The following is a 21,697-nucleotide window of genomic DNA, read 5'->3' on the forward strand; positions in this document are numbered from 1 at the left end:
GACTGAACATGCATCTTGTCTTGGATCATGTCCTCATCTTTGCATCATAGGCTGAAGCTTACATAGGTCCAAAAGCCTTCCTAAATGGAGGAACGCTTTGTGTCTAAATCTTGTGTATTGTTTTGGTAACATTTATCTTAATGATACTTGATTTATGAAACTCTGCTTAAATATGTTTGTGTGTTAGACATATGTGAACAAAACAAAACACAACTCCATGTATGTTTTTGATTAGGAAACATTATAACATGGATCAAAAAATAGCAGAATATGAGCCCTTTAAACTTTGTATTATGGCTTTGTTAAAGTTAAAACTCATTACATCTGAACAGAATTATACTGAGTAATTGTGCTCACAGCTTTAGTGGATGAAGTCTATATCAGTCAACTCCTGTTGTCTTGTGCACATGTGGGCCACGACAGGAAACAAGAGGGTTCACACAAGAAGCGCAACACATTCACCTGACACTAAAGGACTGAGACTAAACATCTGCAGAGTAGTGATGTGACATTTGTGAACGAGTCAGCTCTTTTAAATGGTTCTTTAACATGAACGCTTGGATCTTCTTTCTACTTTTATGCATTTTTACCTAGATTAACACTGAACCAACACAACAATCAGCACACAAGCAGAGCAGGCAACATGAGTGAGAGCTTTGTGCACAAAAAAAAACATATCTGACATCATAATCATAAACTGTTATTTTAAATATGATTGGTATTATAGTCCAATGCTTTATTTGGACTCTGCATCATTTCAAAGGGTAAACACACTCCCACTCTCAGTTTGAACCAATTTATTTGCCATTTGTCAAATTGGCTTCTGTCATATAAATAAATAGAAAAACTCTTTTGAACGCCTCTTTGAAAGAAACAGATCCAAAAGACTCAAATCCCATAAACGAGCCGAAAGTCCCATCACTACTGCAGAGTGAACACAGTTTAAGATGTCTAATGTCTTCAGCCGTGTCCTCCGGTTACATAACAATTTACGGTGCATCGATAAGCCAGTGCTATGTTCTCGTCGGAATCCTATAAAGTCACTGCGGTATTTCACACTGACCCGAACTGAAGCTCCCAACCACATGAGACAGCATTTACTAAGTTTACCAGCCAAAGGAAGCTGGTGAGACCTGCACGGGACCTGTCCAGTAGACACTATGTTATTTGCATATGTTTGAGCACATATACACATTTATTGGGGTATATTTTTCCTTATGAAGAATCAAACTGTTGTTCTCTCTATAAGACACATAGGAAGAGTAACAGGGAAAATTTGGCATGTTCTGATCATATTATGAATCAACTAAGGCAGCTTTTATATTGGCAAAAAGGGCACCCACTCCACATTTCGCTAAGGCCCCATTTCATATACAACAAGGCAACTCTCTAGGCAAAAATATTATTATCATACAAACAATACAAAAATACAAAAAAGTTCAATCCATCTCTAAAAATAGTCCATGTCTATATACAATGAAACACAGTCACAGTCACAGCATGGGGGACAGGGGGCATTCTCGAGTTGGGTTGGGGTATTTCGAGCATAGACTGTATAATAGAAGTGGACTGAGGGACTGGTGTCACCCTTAGTGTTCAGTTGCAACCAAACAAAGCCAATCGAGGTTATAGCGGCCTAATCTGCAACCAGGGACCATATCTGGAAATCAGAAATCAGAAGCTAGTTTAGAGCTGTCTCGAGTTTAGTGGCCACTTTTTGGTACTGCAGTGAAAAAAATCCCTCCTGCCCAGAAAGCGTGCTATTTTCGGACAAAATATCACATTTTAAGATCAGAATGATGAGTCTGATAGCAGCAGTTACAGAGAGAGGGGCAACGATTTTTCAGTAGAAGTTAATTGGAGCCAGACTCTTACGGAACTATGTCTCACCCTTGTTCGCTTCCTATTTGGAACGTGGCGGCTATCAGGTTAACTATGTCCATCTATATATACAGTCTACGATTTGGAGTCAGATAGGGGTCTTTTGGGGTCTCTTGGGCTGGGCAGGGGTCTATGTGTACACAGCTGTAGCACTGGGTCTCCTCCTTCTGCAGTAAGCATACAGAGCTGTCATTGGCACACAGCTCACTGAAGACACGATCAGCAACGCGATGAAGACTTGTCCAAACACGGGGTATTCGGTGACCACGGCCTGGCCCTGAACAAAGCACAGCCGCTTAAGAAAACGTACGACCACTGTGGATGTCGCGCTGTGTGTTGGACTCACCAGCTCCTGGTTCCAGGCCTGGTACGTGGGCGTTCCTCCCCTGATGTAGTTGATGATGTAAAAAATTAACAGTGCGATGAGGAGCAGCGGGCTGACACCTCCCCACATGATTTTCCAGTACCAGTTTGGTGGATGGCCCAGCATGTCCTCAATGTCTTTAGAAAACCTGACAAAACAAGAAAAAATTATGGAACTTTATTGACAGAAAACCAGAAAACCTCAGTCCAAAAACGTGGTCCACCCAGTCCTTACATGAGTGAATCTTTAAGCCCCTGACAATTAGATTTTGATTTTTGGGGTCTCAATTCAATAAAAAAAAAAAACATTCTCGATTCAGAAACGATTCTCGATTTCATTTTAAGCTATTTTGTTTCTGGGCTTAAAAACATATTGATGAGTGGCCCAGTTAATATCATACTGCAGTGATTGAAGTTAAATACATAGGCCTATTTGTCAAGGTACAAAAATATATAAATATTTAAAAATTGATTTAATAACTGTATATGATGAATGGAGCTCTGGCTTTTTAACTCTGACAAGTTGTAGCTGAAGTTAGCACATTACATGCCTTCACTGCTAACAACATTGCAAAAAAACATGAAGGCCTTTTACTATTCAGAACATGCGAGTCATGTGAGGGCACCAGGGGCAGACAGTGCAACCTCATATAAACTCTTCGCTCGTTTATGAGTACTTTCTCAAGTGCTTCAGAAGTTCTATAGAAGATGATTATGGTTGGATATGGTATGAATCCTCTGGTGTCCTCTCTATGTCAGCAATGGATACACTACCTTCACTGTACTTGTACTTGTGTTAGTGAAAGTAGACTTCTGGACAGGACACACCTCTTGATGCCATAGATGTAGCTGACAGTGACCACCTCGATGAGAACGATGAAGAGCAGTGAGAAGGTGGCTCCATAATCGTTGAACATGGTGAACCAGTAGTTTCCAGAAGGAGTGGTAAAACCCAGCCCCAGCAGCAGGCAAAAGATACACACTACGCCTGCAACAACAGTACACTGCTTATGTTTTACAGTGACAATGTGGGTTTCACAGAATTGAACTAGGAGGTTTCTACAAGGCCAGAGACCATTGTGTCATTGTTCTCTAGGGAAGACTGATGGACCTGTGCTTACTACTGTGTGGCTAAGCTCCATGTTCCTACTTTTTAGGAGCATTTTTAAATGTATCATATAATTTGCTTAAAGGCCTTATATCGATGATGTGTTTGAACAAAATGTGTCTTGTCCCAGTGTAGATATATTGTTTAAGCAGCTTTTGAGGTCAAAATAAGTCTTCTGTGTACTGTGTGTACATCTACTTACTACATGTTTTATGGTCACAGAATCAGAAGGTACACACTAGTATGCTAGTTCTTGTTAGCTTGTTGCCAAAACTCTGCTCTGGTCAAAAGAGCTTAAAAACTCATTGTCGGAATTCATAAGTGAGGAATAACTTTGGACCTCTGCAAACCGTTTATTGTTCCTGGGTTATGGCGAAGGGTATGATCAGTGTGAGGGTAGAGGTTATGGATTTACTGTCAAAAAATATCTTTTAAATGTTAGAACACGCGCTGTGGGAACAAAGAGCCTTTTCTTCAAAACTTTCTAAGAAACATGAAACCATGGATTGTGGGAACCTAAGTACACTCCCGCTACTGTGTACACATACTCCAACCATCACAATTGCTACATACATAAGAGTTGGGTGAAGTGTCTTGCCCAGTGACACAGTAACAGTGCTCTGAACAACAGGAGGCAGAGTTTGGTACCATTGAGCAGCTCCTCGCTGATGCCAGAGAACATCTTAAAGTCCTTTATAGGGGTGATGATGGCCGTCACGTTGCCCAACATGCTGCCCATGCCCAGCAGCAGCAGCATGAAGAAGTAGAGCACAGACCAGAGCTGGGACAGGGGCATGTTGGTGATGGCCTCACTGTACACAATGAAGGCGAGCCCCGTGCCCTCCACTGCCTGCACACACACACACATCGTCATTTCTTCGTTCATCGTGACCTGAGAGTTGGCTTGCACAATATATCGCAGTTTGAGTAGGTTCAATTATCAACTCACACAGACAGCAAATATTTAGGTATTAGAACGTCTACTGCAAACAATTAAACACACTTGCTCTTGGACATGTTTGAAAAGAGCACTCTGAACAGAATTCTACTTTATACAAAAATCATGCAATCACAATTTGATTTTTATCTAACATCCTGCAGCCGAACCTGAGAGGTCTGCAGTGTCGTATTAGTTTATCGGTAGTTCCTGGAGTACTTTAGACACAGACCAGCAGTTACTGGAACATTCACTTTTAGACTGATGTTCTAAAATTCACGGCAGGTGCTGCTGTGACACAAGTTTGTGTTCTGCTCATATGTTCATGTTCATTTATTCATTTATTAAGTAAAAAGGCTTGTGATGGGCCAGAACAGACTCCAAATGGAAAGAATCCCAAGCACTGTGGCACCTTGGCTGGCACTACTGCACTGCACAGCGTGCGGTCTGAGCTTCTCTTGTTACTCTGAATTATTCTGAATACTTGTGACCTCTGCACTGCAGCGCAATACACCACGTGCAGTCTAAGCCTGGGGTTAGGATAGGTCATACTCAATACCAACAGCGATTAGTTCCTTGGTTAGATTCCCAGAACCTACAGTGCTGAGTTCTTTGATGAAGTACCTACAGTGCTGAGTTCTTTGGTGAAGTACCTACAGTGCTGAGTTCTTTGGTGAAGTACCTACAGTGCTGAGTTCTTTGGTGAGGTCACAGGTTTCCACTTTGTCGGCGATCTGTGCAAACTCCAAAGGGTAGCTTGTGTTCAGCTTCTCAACCCAGTCCAGTACATTGTCCTGACTGATCACGTCCTCAGCCAAATTAAACGTGTTCATGAGAAGAAGACGCAGTCTAAAGGGAAAAAAAAGAAAATAATGTTCATTGACTTCATTCATCCTTAAACAATACATACGCAGATAATTTTAAAATAGGTTTTCAGCACAGAAATTTGGTCATTCAGAATATAAATCTTCTGATTAGTCCTCCAAGGAAGACAGGTGTGAATTTGCTGGTAATAATATTCAAACTGAATGGACTGGGGTCCAGAATACACACTTCTCCAAAGAGACTGAAAAAATATCGGTAGAATCAATGAATGAAGCACTAAACTTAAGACAGAAATTTGATTTAAAAATGTGTTTTTGCATGTGAGAGTGCGACAGAGAGTGACCAGACTGATATCCATCTGTATAAAAAATACAGAAACATATTGTTCTGGACTTGTCAGGAAACAAACTGAGCATGTAGTTACATTTGCTGATTAAAGCAATGATAAATGTATAGTCATAAATAAATAATTCAACCATAAAATACAGTACGGTTCTAAAATCTTATTCACTGATAATCGTGGTTTAACCACGCCCAAGTAAGATGAGTTCTAAGGTCAGGACATCTTCAGAACTACCACATCAAGTTATCCACATCAGCAAGGAACAAGTTTGTCTTGTTGTGTAAATGTGGTAAAAAATAGGAATGCACCAATACAATTCTGATACTGGATACTGAAAAATTTGCTGATCATATATTGGCTTCAAAATATCAGTTTTATTTACTGGTCATAATTGGCCCAGAGAGACTCATAATGTTTGAATTTATGCGTTGTCATTTGAGTGACAAATAACAGCTACATAACAAATTAGCATCAGTCTTATTTTATTTTAGTAGGAAATAAATAAAACAATAAACATTTTAGTTGGCTGAGCAAAAGGCAAATAGAGGCATAAGCTCTGACCTGTCCAGGCAGTTCTCGTAGTTAACCGTGGCCTTGAAGCCGTAGACGGCGAAGGTGACGATGCTGGCAAAAATGGAGGTGCCGCTGTTGATAAGAGACACAATGATGGCCTGCCGCTCAAAGTTGTTGTTGTACTGGTTGTAGCTGGAGAAGGCGATGAGTGAGCCGAAGCCCAGCCCCAGGGAGAAGAAGATCTGAGTGGCAGCGTTGATCCAGGTGGAGGGGTTTGCCAGCTCTTCCATCTGAACCAGAGCAGCACACACAGCGTGTCATTTAAAAGACACTTTTTTAAAACATTCAAAGTGCAGTATCTAGTTTTTAATGTCTTAAAAATATGAAAAACAAACTAGTTAATTTTAAATGGTTTACAGTGGAAGTTATTCCTCACTTACCTTATGCATTCTGGGAATCCTAACAAGTCACCTCAAAGAGTTTACAAGCTCTCGAACAATTAAAAGATTTAATTAGATGCAGACAGCACGAGGTGGACTTATTTTGGCCTGTAGATCTGCTTATAACAACTCTTGCTTGGAACCTCTTTACACCTTTAATATGCATTAACAGGGGAAAATGATTAGAAAATGTACCAGAGGTGAGAGAGCTTTGTTGAGCCACTTGCTAAGTCACTCGCTACATTAACACAGAGAAACTAGACTGTGTGAAACAAACAATATCCGAGGACATACCTGTTTCTCTAGATGTGTTATTGGGATTTGGGAGATTCAAACCTCAATCTTGACTCCCTGGTTTACTTGCATTTTGAAAAATCATTTTACATTGGACTAGGCCAGTTACCTGGTTTTCCTGGCGTGCATGTAAACGTAGTGAGTGGATTGTGTGTAGGTGCCAGAAAAAGACCTACCTTGGGAGTGAACATGTAGGTGATACCGTTGACAGCGCCATGCAGCGTGACGCCACGGATCAGGTACACGGTCAGCACAATGTACGGGAATGTGGCAGTGAAGTACACCACCTGCAAAGGCCGACATGCAGACAATCATATGTGATGCACCAAGATTCAAATGTATAAAGAAGTACTGTATAAAGAAGTGGACTAAGCTGTTGAAGGTACACACCCCTTCCCCCGCACACCGCTTGTTACTAAAGCTCGCAGGAGTGACCTCAGGGAAAGTAGGCACCAAATTGGTCTGTTATTAATTAGCATATCTTCATTTAAGGCCAAAATAGTTAGATAAAAACACCAGGAGAGTGCAGAGGGGTTTAAAATCTGCATTTTAAGATCAGAATGCTGAGTCTGATGGCAGTAGTTAGAGAGAGAGGGGAGAAGACTTTTGAAAAGGAATCAATTGCAACCATAGCTCTAAGGAACCACTTCGTGCCCATGCCCACTTCCTGTTTGGAACACGATGGCTAGCTCTTTAGCTATGTCCATTTATATATACAGTCTGTATATAATTGGATGTACCCCATTTTTAGCCAAGAATACACACTTCTCCAATATTGTGCAAAAATGGGCACTGGTTTTATCTCTGGGAGTGATTAATGGATGAGCCAATCAGGCACGCAATTAGTCCATTCTTATCCAAACAAACATGGCTGCTTACAAGGAAAACTAAAATAAATAACAAAGAGGACTGAAAAAATATAATAAATTAACTCCTTTGTTTCCCATGGTTCTGTTTGGGCTCTGGCACAGGGGAGGAGGTGGTGACCAGACTGAAGAACCGGTTTGGATTCCAGAGGCTCTTAAGGCCCAGTGAGAATGCCTAACGTTAGTTTTATAGACTCACAAGCCCCTGAAAGCATCACATATTCACACTTGCTGATATCTGATGTGATATGGACAACACTTTAATACAGACATCTGCTTACAGTGCCTTTTGTCAGTTAATTATTCAGATACTTAAAAGTACAGTATAAAACATCCTAGAGGGATGATACCATGGAAATAGAAAATAAAAACCATACTTCACCTTATGGCCAAAGGAACAACATTTTCATGGAAACAGGAGGGAGACTCAAATAAGAGTGAGGTTTGCAAGATCTCTCACAATAAGGGTATGTTTTTCAGTGCAATAAACCTAACCAAAATAAACAAAAAAGTCAATTGTTTAGCTAAAAAGTTACACATTGTGACTTTCAAAATTATTAAAAATTTGGCTCACTATTTATAAAATTCATCTTGCTAGAAAGTCATCTGTAAAAATATAGAAAGTACAGTGCCTCCATGTTTATAGCCGTTTGTTGAGTGTTTCTATGTGAGAATGCAGTTTTGAAACTTAGACATGTTTCAAACTGTGTGTTGGGTTTTCAGGTGCAGACATAAGTGATACTGAGGTAGATTCAAAGAAATCTGTTGGTTTCATCACTGCTCATGTACACGTTGTTACTCTTTGGTTGCGACAGATACATGCTGCTTTGTGTCCAGTTCAGTCGCCGACTGGTCTGAGAAATGACAAATATTCAGCAGCTGCTACACTGTGTCCACCACAGTAACAAGCACTGCTCCCTCTAAACTGCGCGCGTGCGCAATTACGCACTGCTGACACGGTCTCCGCGCACAGAAAATCTGCGCTGCGCACAAAAAAATCGAACCGGAATTGAAAATAAAATAAACACACAACAATTCATTCTGCGCTATTTTTCAATGTGAGTCAGTGAGTGTGACCGGGGACGAGCTGCTCCAGACAATTATGTGATTCACAGACGTATTTGCGCAGCTTATCCACGTCATTGAGGCTCCTCATGTCCCGCTCCCAGAGGTTTAGCCGATGTGGCCGATGTGGAGTGAAGACTCGCTAATGATGCTAATGATGCTAATGATGCTAATGATGCTAATGATGCTAATGATGCTAATGATGCTAATGATGCTAATGATGCTAAGTGTTTATCCCCATAACGTCCCCACGGCCCGCCCTCGGGCGCACTGTTACGCACTGTTTTGTAGCAGTTTTGCGTTTTAAACATGACGAAACGGACAAAACAAAGGAAGTACGCGACCGAGGACACTGTGGATGTTTGTACAAGTTAAACTAGAGGCATCTCGGACCCGGAGCGGTTCGTGGAACCGAGTGAAGATCTCATGATGGACTCAGGAGCAAGAGGATCTTATGTGCGGATGGACTGGATGCTGTTCCTGATCGGTAAGTGTGGTTTATTCTGCTATTGACTTAATTGTGGGTCAAATACATCATGCGTAATCATTAGCGTTAGCTAATGCCAAAGTCTCTTGCCTAAGGACACAATGACAGAAGTTGGTCCGAGCGGGACTCGATCCTCCAACCTCTAACCACTGAGCCACTGACACAGAATGACTGTCACACTGTCACATGTACAGTGTGTTCTTAGTTTCCAGTGTGTGTTTACATTTTGAAGTGTGTGTGTGTTTGTTCACTGTTTGCAGTGTGTGGTTTGTAAATATATATTTATTTTGACCCATACCACTTGTTTTGAATATATTTTATGTACAAATACACATTATATACTGTGTTTGATATGATATATAAATGTACAGTAATGGAGCAGCTGTGCAGATACAGATTCCTCTCAGTGTGTATTGGTCATTGATACTGTCACTAGTTTATGAGTTGTAAAAATCAAATGATCGTGTCATATACTGAAAAAGAGTTAACGGACTGTCTCCCAGACACAGTAGGACAATCTCACTCAGTCACAGCAAAAGCTTCACACAATGGCTTATACTCATAATACAAGTCAGAGCTTTATCATAAAAATGTTAAGTTTGTTTTCAACATTGGAGTTTACAGTTGTCTTGGTTTGGTTGGAAGCTCATGTTTTGCCATAGTTGAAATTAAATATTTATACTTCCAATAGCATTAACATACTACACAGGTCATGAGCAAGATTTTTGTCATTTTCATTGTATAAGTGGCTAAAGCACTTAATTAAAAGTCTTATAACAGAAATGTAAATGCAGCAATTTGATTCTTTTAATAAACCATTTAACTTGGATGGATGCGATGCAGCATGACCACAGTGCGCACATCTGATGTCGCTCACACTGGCCCATGGGACGCTCAGGGAGTTTGTGTGTTTGCTCAGACTCGTGAAAAATTAAAGGGAACATTGGTAACAAGTACACCTCATTCAGCGCTAGGGTTGTCAAAAGTATTGAAAATTAGATACTCATTTTGAGCAGGTATGTGCAGGTACATGTGTTTAACAATGAACGGTGTAGAACTTTGGAACAAACTCAATGCCGATATAAAGCAATGAGCAAACATGTAAAAAGTAAAATGAAGAATGTAATTGATGGCTACCGATGTGATAATCTGTTGTACTGTATTGTGGATATACTGTACAACAGACATGCTTTTTTCTGACACTTAATAGATTCTTTGTGTATGCCGTACAACAGATTACGTTAAAACAGGCATGATTTTTTCTGACACTTAATAAACTATAGATCCTTTGTGTATGCTGTTTGAATACTCATCAAAGCGTGTAGTTCTTGTAAAAGAGAACGGGGAAGGATCACATAAGTTTCATTTAGTTCTCCCTATTGCCTTTCAAACATGTGTACACTCTTTTCTTTTTATTGACTTTTTATATACACTACCAGTCAAAAGTTTGAACGTACTCTCTCGTGTATCTTTATGTTTTACTACTTTCTACATTTTAGATATGGAATTAAGTAGTTCGCTACACTCGTATATGTGTCGTTCAAAGTTTTGATGTCTTCAGGGAGAATCTACAGTGTAAATAATCATGGAAATAAAGAAGAAACAAGACCAGACAAGATTTATATGCATTTACGTGTTCGAAATAAAAAGGAATCAAATCAAATACCCCATTAACAGAGCTCCGTACCTTGCCGGTGGACTTGACCCCGTTGACGATGAAGAGGTAGGTCATGACCCAGGCGAGGAGCAGACACAGGGCCTGCCCCGTGTGGATGCCCCCGTTGGTCTCGATGTTGGGCGAGATGTTCAGAGTCTCCCTGTAGAAGAAGTACTGTGTGGGCGTGGCTACCCGGCACTCCTCCAGCGGCTCCGTCCGATTGGCTGAGAGAGGACAGGTGGACCAGGGGAGGACCGCCTACATGTGACACCAGATGGTTCATAACGCAATAATTGTGTATTTGTTTAAAAGGCCCATATTACGCTGTTTTCCGATCTGTGTTTTTATGTTCTTCTCTCAAACAGAAAACACTCTGTTCCACCTTGTGATGTCATCATGTGGTAATACAGGAAGTGCTCCACTGTGTTTTTAAACTCCATACAACTTCTCTAGAATCATTTGGATAATTTCAGCTCTGGAATATGCTGTCTACTGAACTAATGGCAAAAGGTTAACTTGAAAACTACCACTTCATGACATCACAAGGTGGAACAGATCATTTTGAGCTTTTGAAATGTTACAGACGAATAATAAAGGATTGCTCAAACATGTGCGAATGAAACAAAACACAACTCCAGGTGTGTTTTTGAGGAGGTAACGACATTATAACATGACTTAAAGCTCACAAGGGTCAATTTTGCATAATATACTGTAGGACCTTACCTGAAAAGAATGAAATAGGTACCAGAAGCTCCACCCATTGATGATGTTGTAGTAGAGACACAGGTAGAGGGAGGTCACCACACTGGCCAGACCTGCACACACAACAGGAAGGTTGGATTAGCACTAAAGCTAGCTATTCAGGAACAGTATTACACTCACTTATTTGAGCAGGTATCGGTACTACAGTGTCACATTCACAGGACAGAATTTAACCTTTCTTGCGCATCTTTATAATGATTTTGAGCTGTGTCAGTACAAGTATAAGACACATAGACTAGTACACACCCATGGACCACTATGGAACCTACTGGACGACTGAGGGAGTACACAGATACAAGGCCACATGGGAATAGAAAAGAAAGTACTACTATTTAATAAGTCCTCTGCGTGCTGTCTCGATCTAATTAGAAAGTATTTTATTGTTCCGCTAATCAGGAAGTGTGCCTTAGCATGCTAGTTGTTGTTAGCTTTGCTGTCATGGGAAAACTCCACGCTCGTCTCTGAATCATAAGCTCAATGTGGTGAATAATTAGGGTAGATTTGAATGCATAAGGCAAGTAATAATTAACTTTGGACCAATGCTAACTGCTTAAAATGAGCTAGTTCTGTTTTTCGTGTTTTTGAAGAGGGGGTATTTTACGTCTTTGGGGTATTTACTGCACATAACATCTTTAGATCACCATGTTACTTTTTATTGTTTTGAAAATGCTATATTCACCGAAAACAATGTATTAACTGAGACAAAAGTAACTCGGCGTACTTTCCGTTTATGAAACTACTGCGCATCATATCAGGTTTGTGAAGCTGTAGTGTATAATTCTGGGGATTGTCGTGTGGGAGCATGGGTGACGTAGGCTCACGGGTGGAGCATTGTACAGAATCTTACTGCTAACGATAAGGAGGGTTTGAATAGGGCCCGAGAGCGACTGCAGGATTACTCAAACATGCACGGATGACATTTAAAACAGACATATTTTTGATCAAAACTGTTGAAAATCAAACTCTTAAGCAAGACCATGAACGCTTCTATTTATCACAGACAGAAAATGTGCTGTTTAAATCCATTTTTATATTTTTTTCTTGAGTTTTCAGACTTAAAAACCTGTCACCATAGTAACTGCTGAACATTCTACCATAGACAGGCATGCATATATGAATGTTGTCTTGTTCTGGAATTTCCCCAATGTGGGACTAATAAAGGCATATCTTATCTTAAACTATCAGGAAAAAATATGTTTCTTTTATGTAAATTGTGCCAGTTTTTTCAATATAATTCAATTCTTCAGCGTGATGTCATCAGTGTGTTTTAAACTTTCTACTTCCTGTAATTTTCAACATATTTGTCAACTTTTCTTCTCAAACTGCTTCGTGATTGGAGTGAAACTGTAGTGTATATGTGCAAAAGGTATTATCCCACCAGAGATGCACTTAAATATCTCGGAAATGACCGGCCACATCCGCATGAAACCAAAACTCCCACAGAGTTCAAAGTCATGTCAGCACAAATTAAGGAAGGTAATTTTCCTGTATATGAGCAAAAATGGCATTATGTAACCAGGCAGGCATTGTTGCTGCCCATTAAAAGGACTTTAACCCTTGCATTTATATAGCATTTTTCAGACCTAACAATAATTGACTAGGCTCAGATAATTCATTTATTTGTAACACAATAACATGTTAAGCCCTGACTTCACCACATACAAAGTTCAGTTTGGCGTTTGATAGGTTCTCTTAAACAGATTAATCGACCAATGGTGACTAGTCTGCAATACAAATTAATCGTAATCGTAATCATTATCTGAACTATACACTACAGACTCTAAAACACATGCATAATTTGATATCACAAACACACAGTACCATTATTACATCTAAACACTCTCTTTCTGATTTTCATGAATAATATTTCATTGATTTGATGTCGACCCTGACAGAACATATAATACAAAAACAAAACATGAATCAACAATTTAAAAGAGCAGAATGTAATACAGAAAAAAACATATCTTGTCGACGGCTTCGTAACAATACGCTCTTATCTAGAAGTTATTAATAATCCAATTAGGTTCGTTAAAGGTCATGGCCACGTTTTTAGATAGAGCTTTTCTATTTTCAAGTCATTCAAAGTGCTTTACATCAAGGAACGCAGACAAAACAAACAACAGCATTCATCTGTGGGAGCTGGAATCGCACCGCCAACCTGTGGGAGAGTGGATCTGACCGCTCAACCGGTGATGTTTATGTCCAGAGCGGGATTTTAAACCGCCAACCTTCAAATCAGTGGACAAAACTTCTACCAGCTGAGCTACTGTCGCCCCATTAGGTCTTCTGATATAAATACTTTAGGTTCTTTTGTACAGATCTCTATTTATTTTCTTCAGAAGGCAAAAAGAAACAACCAAACCATACACCCAAGCCACAGCTTAAATCTGCAATATCAGACCACTACAAGAGGGAAAACTATCTCATGGATTGGGACAACTCTAAGGTCATAGGACAGAGAGCAACAAGTACCATCATTGGATTAGGGAGGCCATCGAGATCCAGAAACGCGCTCACCAGACTGTAAACCGGGACGAGGGGGCATATAAACTTTCTCACACCTGGGATACTGTTCCAAGTAGGAAGACAGCGCCAAAATCTGTTTAAATGAGCTGAGCAACACGTCACAGCAACGTCACGTGACAATGAAGAGGAATGAGGGAGAGTGCAGCCCAGACTGTCGAGGTATGAAACAAATAGAGGTCTGAACATAAGAATCTGAAGAATAACTCTCTCAGTTCCAATGGGTTTTTCTGTGGGGACCAAACAGCCCTGAAGTGGCCTGATGTGCAGAAGAAGAAAACCTGGAGTAGGCCTAGTCGTTTAGTCGATTAATCTGTTGATGGTGTCTCAGTTAATCAAAATTTTAATTGGTTGAATAATTATTTGACTGGGATTACATTACCAGAAAAAGTTTTGACGCACCCGCTCATTCAGGTTTTTTCTTTCTTTTTACTACTTTTCTACATTTTGTATACACACAGAATATGTCAACTATATGATGCAAGAAAAGTGGACCTGCGTAGGAAAGAAAAAAAGTTAAATAACTGAACTATTTTTAATGTTTTATACTCAGATCCTCACAGTATCCACCATTTGCTTTGTCAACAGAACTGCAAACTCTTGGCCTTCTCTCAATGAGCTTCATGACATCAAGGGACCACTCACCCAGTCCCGCACACATTGATCCACCAGTGTACACAGACACTGGGGGTGAGGTGGGTTAAGTGTCTTGCCCAAGGATACAACGACAGCATTCATCTGTGGGAGCTGGAATCACACCACCAACCTGTGGGTCAGTGGATCTGACCGCTCTACCAAGTTTTGAGGTACTTTTTGTTTACTACATTCCATATATGTCATTCATAGTTTTCATGCTTCAGTGAGAATCTACAAAGTAAATAATCATAGAAATAAAGAAGAAACACAAATGAAAGTGTGTCCAAACTTCAGACTGGTCGTGTTTATGGACAGCGTCAGAGAGGAGGGGCTTGGAGATGTGGGAATGAAGTGGGAATGAATTGTGAATAATTCCGCGTGTTTTCATTTACATGTTCAATTTACACAAACTTTTCTTGCCCTGTCAGTGGTCCTGGGGTCAAATATATGGTCGGATGATTGAGATAGTTTGGAGAGCTTTTGCCACGCCCCTTTTAGTCGAGTCATTGAAGCACAGGGAATTCTTTAGTCGACCAAGAATTTCTTTAAGTGAATGGCTTACATTATATCTTTTTAATCAGCGAGCACCATTTTGCCAACAAACAATTATCAAAGGTTTTGTTCTCCATCTTTCACCTTAAAGCCCCAGTATGTAACATTTTTGCCACAGAATAGACTAAACTAACCTGACTCTTATCTGTCCTTGAGAAGAGCCTGCTTTTTTCCATAGAAATGTTGTTCTTGGACTACAGTCTTCCACAGTATCATATAAAACTCATTTATCTCCGTGGAGAATGTTTCAAAATATGGTTTGAACTTTTTATTTCCATGGAATTATGCAATTGATATTTTGTGTTTGACTCATTTTCTTGAGGGGGCAGAATGTTTTGAACGTTTCATCTTTAAATTCTTTCAGTAAAACCATGAGGCATTGCAGAGCTGCAGATGATAACAGTGATTTGTGTGTTCTGACTTAGTATCACATCTGAAAGTGTCGCATTCGAGAAAAAATCTGTTCACCTGCTTTACGTTTACATGCACAAAGAGATCCGAGTGTGCTAAACCCCCAAAATCGTCCCGCAAAACCTGTCAGACCGCTCTCGTCCCAGTCTACAGCCACTCAAAGAACCCAACAAGAGCGAACAGGGGCATCCATTAATTTTGCATTAATTGCTAATAAAATACGCTATCATACATGCAACCGCACAAATATATAAGCGACATGTCATACAGGAACTTTGTCACTCACACATTATTTGCTCTGTCATATAAACACATTGAAACAGTGTAAATACTTTCACTTTAACGTAGCGGATCATAACAAAACAACATGCCAGTCTGCGGTGGAGGGACTGTAGTTTGTCGTCGCTGCTGAAACAAAACGAGCGAGTAAACGTCCAAACACACGTCTAATATTTGTCTGGCTGTTTCTTACCCCATGCAGTTGAATGCCTATCCTAGTCTGCTCCTAATGTAAGTCGGACCGTGCTGTTACACGGTGCTGAGTACACATGAGTACACATGAGCTTCTCCAGATGTGTTAATGTGATCTGGGAGAATCTAATCACAAAGCCTCAATCGTAGTTGCCGGGTTTACATGCATTTTGATAAATCGGTTTAAATTGGACTAGGCCAGTTACCCGGTTTTCCTGGTGTGCATTTAAACATAGTCAATGTTGTGAAAAATCAGATCTAGGTCAAATAAAAAATCAGATTTGACCTATAATGTGAATGTAGCCATGCTTTGTACCAGATTTTCAAAGCTCATCAAGCGAATAATCTTTGAAAAATAGCCCCCGAAAAAAAGAAAAACACCACTGGGCTTCACCAATCACAACACCTAATTCATTTTAATTTTTTATTTTTATATCTATATGTTTTTTCCAATTTTATTTTATTTCATTTTTATATTTTATTTTAATTTATTTTAATTTATTTATTATTTTTTATTTTATTTTATTTTTTACTTATTTATTTATTTTATTTTTTTTCCATATTTACATTCTCTATATCTTCACTCCTAACTTACAAATCTCCACCTTACCCACCTCCAAAATAACAGAAATATCACACACACAGCACAGACTTTTGTAAATAGCTGTTACGTCTACGTCATGTTATGTCTTGATATGTCTTGGTATGTCTTATCACACTTATCACTACTTTATATGACTGGTCACTATGTTTGTTACCCCAGCTAATAAGAGCAAAATATACAGAACTAGTTAAACATGCCACACTTGAACACCGGCTAATCAGATGTGATGTTTTTATTAACATATTTAACATCAAAAACTGCTTTAAACCATCAATCAACTGTTTACAGCTTGCATTGCATTTTGTAGCGGGTCTATTATCGTGAAACAGCATTATGGCGTGACAGTGGAGTTACAATAGTAACATTTAAAACACTCTTACACTCTTACTTAGACAACAGAATGTGATTTTCAACATTAAAGGGTAGTGCTTTCTTTTCTATTCCCATGTGGCTTTATATGTGTGTAATCCCTCAGGGTCCAGTAGGTTCCATAGTGGTCCATGGGTGTAAACTAGTCTATGTGTCTTATATTTGTGAAAGATACAAATCAAGATCATTCTAAAGCTTTTCAGGACAGGTTTATTTTCCTAAATAGCTGTGAATGAGTATTGATACTTTCCCAAATGAAAATCTAGCTTTGGATATTAGTATTAGTATTGATTAGTATCTGATTTTGACAACCCTTCGTGAAAGTGCTAAGTCAAAATTTGCAAGTGAATTTGGGAAAAAAATAGAAGTTCGAAGTCAGTATAAAGAAGCAGACTCGGCAACCAGGAGCTGGGTCTGTGTGCATGTGAGACAGGAGTCACTCACCCACTCCCCCCAGGTACGGGCTGATGGCTGTCCATGCCCCGATGCTGCCCTGACGCATCTTCTGTCCAATTGCCAGCTCCAGGTAGAACAAAGGCACTCCCTCCAGGAACAGCATCAGCAGGTAGGGGATCAGGAAGCCCCCTGCACACAACAAGTCATAAACTTCAGCGTTAACAAAGACAATGCAGTCCATATGAAGTCCTGGTGTAGACCATAGACTGTATGAAGAAGTGGACTAAGGGAGTGTGACGTCACCGACAGCTCATCGAGGCTGGAGCGGTTATAAGGACGAATCTGAAGCCGAGTTCTATATTTGGAATTCCAACCTTGAGTATCATAGCAACCAAAGAGCCAATCTGGAGCGAGGCTGTTGAACGTAATGGCCCTCCCCATCCACAATGCTGTTTTGTGACTTTGCAATGCTGTCAATCAAACATGTTGCTAATGCTACCTCGGAGAAGTACGGTGCCTGATTTCTCTGTTATAAATGTGTATATCTTGATTTAGGCACTAAATAGTGTCATAAAAATCCAGAGTCAATGGAGCCAGAGGCATGTCCACGCTCACAGTCTGTCTGGAACATGGTGGCTAGCAAACTGCGGCCCGGGGGCCACACATGGCCCTTTGGGCTTATTAATCCGGCCCGCCGAACGTAAACCTTGTTTATAATTTTTCTGCTGTGTTTATTTAACTGAAATTTAATCAATTAATTATTAATTCCATTAATGCATTTGCAAAACAATTTGTACAATGAGCCTTACATATTCATGCTTTGCTACATGTTACAGGCCAAACCTCTAATATAATAGATAGATAGATAGACATATTTATATATATCCTGGCCCGGCCCCCAATTTTACAACTCATTGTGGCCCGTGTGTCAAAATGTTTGCCCACCCCTGGTCTAGCAGGTTAGCTATGTACATTTATAAATAGAGACTATGCTGTAGACCTGCTTAGTCTTGGTTTAGACCTGACATAACCCTCATTTAGATGTGCATGTGTTAGTCCTACTTAATATACTTATGATTTACATAAGAGATCACTCTTTTGTTTTGTTTAAATTGTAAATTGCAAAACAAATACATTAAATTGAACTGTTTGTAAACTTTTTTTTAAGGTACTGTAATTACAACTGAACCTGGGGTGGCAGCAAACACATATAAGTTTGTCTCATTCTCAGTTTATGGACAGGCCTCATGTGAAAGCTCAGAACCTCCAGAATTCACTCACTGAGCTGCAGAGGCTGCACTAGCACTGATTCATGATTGACTGCAGGTGCTGGGGTTTAGGTAGTGACCATTCAGATCAGAGAGAGGCATTTTATGTTTAAACCAACTGGATTTCAGCATTGAACAAACACAAATGAGAGACTCACTTGAGGCTCATTCTGCTCTTGGATCATCATCTTGAACCAAAACACCAAATTATCAACAAATCACTAGTCCATCATGTCCAATGTTTTTTTGTAATGAAGAATAAATCAGCAGTGGAATTGTTATCAGTAAGAGCGATATTTGATTTACCTCATTATCTGGGGATAGATAGGTCAAGTTCATGAATCTTAAAATCAAAATCTTTCATGCAGTTCCTTTAAGAACTGACACTGTGGTGCAGGTGCGCTCTCCCGCGCGGGGCAGACCTCCCCAGTATTTATTTACATCACCTCTGACCCTCTTCTATGGTCATCCCAAAGAAAAAATAGCCAGAGCCATGAGTAGGGTCAGGTTTAAAATGAAATCTTCAAATGATGATGTCAGCGGCGTGAGCTTTACGCATAAAAATGCCCAAAATGTAACGCAGAGGCTGTGGGTCCAAGCTGTGCACTGGACTGGACATAACAATACTCTGAATTTGTCACCAAGAACAAAAAATCAAGAGACTCTTTATTGTCTACACGGGATTATACATGTTGAGTGAATGTGGAGGCGCCTGGAGACCACACCTGAGCTGCAGGTTAGTGGTCAGGAGTACCTAGCTGGAGTTCTTGTCTTTTATACAACAGATGGGAGATCCAGTACCCTGGGGAAAGCCACACATTCGCGGAGTGAAGATGCAAACTCCACACAAAAACACCACGTGGTCCAACCAAACCTGTGAGTTCAAGTGTCAAACGCTCTGCCGCCATCGAGGCAAGAGTCACCAGGGCGCACAACTGAGCAGGAGCGCACGTGTGGGCCCTTGGAGAGGACCCCCCCCCCCCCACACACACACACCGTCACCCAGAGCAGGTGCACCTTACCCCAAGGTGCACGTGCTAATACAAATAACCCTCTTGTGCTCCAAGTCCTAACGGGAGCGCGCGCTGGCTGGACTCACCTCCTCCGTGCATCTGACACAGGTACGGGAAGCGCCATACGTTCCCCAGTCCCACCGCGTACGACACACAGGCCAGGATGAACTGGACCGGGCTGTCCCACTCGGCTCTCGCTGCCCCCTTCTCCATTATTGTGTGTCAGTGTTTAGTGCGCGTGAGCCCCGGTGCGCGGTCGGTCTGAGCGCGCTCCTTTGTGTGCTCCGCTTCTTATACACGGCGGCGCTGTGAAGAGGAGGGTCTTTCTTTTCTCCAGGACACCGAGCCGCCGTGACAGGTCTGCGCGGGTCCAAGGCGCACAGACTCGGCGTGTTGTGGGTGAATAAGCGGTCGGTCGAGTGCCTCCGCGTGGGTGGGTGTAGATTCGTGTCCGCGCAGAGGTCCAGAGGCTCCGGTGCTCGTGTTTTGTTGTCGGACCCTGGCTCTGCGCTTCTGCCCCACATGCGCAGCTAGTCTGAGGCCTGATAAGAGGATGTTGGCCGTGGGCAGGGCCTTAACACAGGTGAATGTTTGACTCGGAGGGCGCATGAATAACCCACTTCTCCACACATGATTATACGGATACTTAACGTTAATGTTGAGTCAGAATAACGGAAGGGAAAAGACCATAAAAGAAACGACACCCTGCCTGACCACAGACCACACTGAACAAGTCATGTTCCATATCATTATTTTTATTTCCTAGTTCCAGTTGTGCGCTTTTTACATCAACGATCCACTCTACCATTTACACAAATACATCCGCGCGCGCACAAAGGGGGAGAGGGGGGGTGCATTGTCTTGCCCAAGGACACAACGACAGTATGCAACTCACCCATATGAACTGAGATCCAGAGGTAGGGGGTACTCAGTTACATTTACTTGAGGAACTTTTTAAAGATATTGTACTATCAGAGTACTTTTCCAGCAGCATACTTTCACTCGTACTTGTGAAATATTTTTTATTGAAGTAAAAGTTTTGGTTCCTCTTCCCACTGTGAGTGACAAAAGTGACATGTTGTGTTTCTTGCAGCTCCTTCAGATATGATTTAGTTTGTCTCATTTTTGTGTCTGTTTGAAAATACCACATTTTGGTCATTATTTTATGTTTTGTCACATTTCTTTAACTTCAAATTATACATCGCATGTTATGTAATAGTTTTCCAAAATACTTGAGTCATTTCCTGGATCACTGCTTTGTATTTCTACTTAAGTGATATTATTTTGAAGTAACATTACTCTTACTTGAGTATATTTTTTGGCTACTGTACCACCTCTGGTCATTAATGTCTGCAGATGTGTGTAGTTTAGTGTGGATCACTTTGACCAGAGGGATTTTATGCAGGTCAGGTTTGATTCTAGGGCTGGGTTCAAGTGACATCAACACACTGTAGAATCTCTATAGTTCAACCTGAGCTGGAGACAGGTCAGAACTCTCAGGTGGAGTTTGCCGTGTAACTGTCTGTTTGCAGATGTTGTTGACCTGGTTTATGGTTAATATCTGTATAATTACTGGGCCTAGCCGCAAGAAACAAAAACTGGCACTGGGAGGGGGTTAAAGGGTAGTGTTTATCCAGGGCCCAGTGCAGAGAAGGGCCCCTCACAAAGTCTGTAATGTGCATTTTCCATTAGACAATATGTAGTGCAGGCCAAAGATGATTTGTACCCAAGGCCCAGAATTAAGTTCTACACCCCTGCCTTAAGGTTTAACCGCCTAGGACCTGGCGTCCTCATATGTGGACAACATATTTTGGGTCGTCTAGGCCACAATGCAAATTTTTAGAAGAAGAATAACAGCATACAAGAACAGCAACAATGCAAAAATGTTCTGTTTTGAATAGAGTTTAGAA

General features: G+C 40.7%; 1 protein-coding gene across 1 annotated transcript; it reads right to left on the reverse strand.

Annotated features, from left to right (window-relative positions):
- Positions 1–370: 370 nt before the first annotated feature.
- LOC117383700 (sodium- and chloride-dependent transporter XTRP3-like) lies at positions 371–20,121 on the reverse strand. Its single transcript, XM_033980909.2, has 11 exons — positions 19,874–20,121; positions 17,555–17,695; positions 11,503–11,594; positions 10,810–11,037; positions 6,881–6,991; positions 6,019–6,260; positions 4,976–5,138; positions 4,001–4,202; positions 3,073–3,232; positions 2,228–2,393; positions 371–2,158 (listed from the first exon to the last, which is right to left on the reverse strand). Exons 1-11 carry the CDS (start codon positions 19,998–20,000, stop codon positions 2,012–2,014), a joined length of 1,779 nt encoding a protein of 592 aa, XP_033836800.1. The 5' UTR covers positions 20,001–20,121; the 3' UTR covers positions 371–2,011.
- Between the last annotated feature and the right edge of the window lie 1,576 nt (positions 20,122–21,697).

This window comes from Periophthalmus magnuspinnatus, chromosome 16 (assembly GCF_009829125.3).
Source record: "Periophthalmus magnuspinnatus isolate fPerMag1 chromosome 16, fPerMag1.2.pri, whole genome shotgun sequence".
Taxonomy (NCBI): Eukaryota; Metazoa; Chordata; class Actinopteri; order Gobiiformes; family Gobiidae; genus Periophthalmus; species Periophthalmus magnuspinnatus.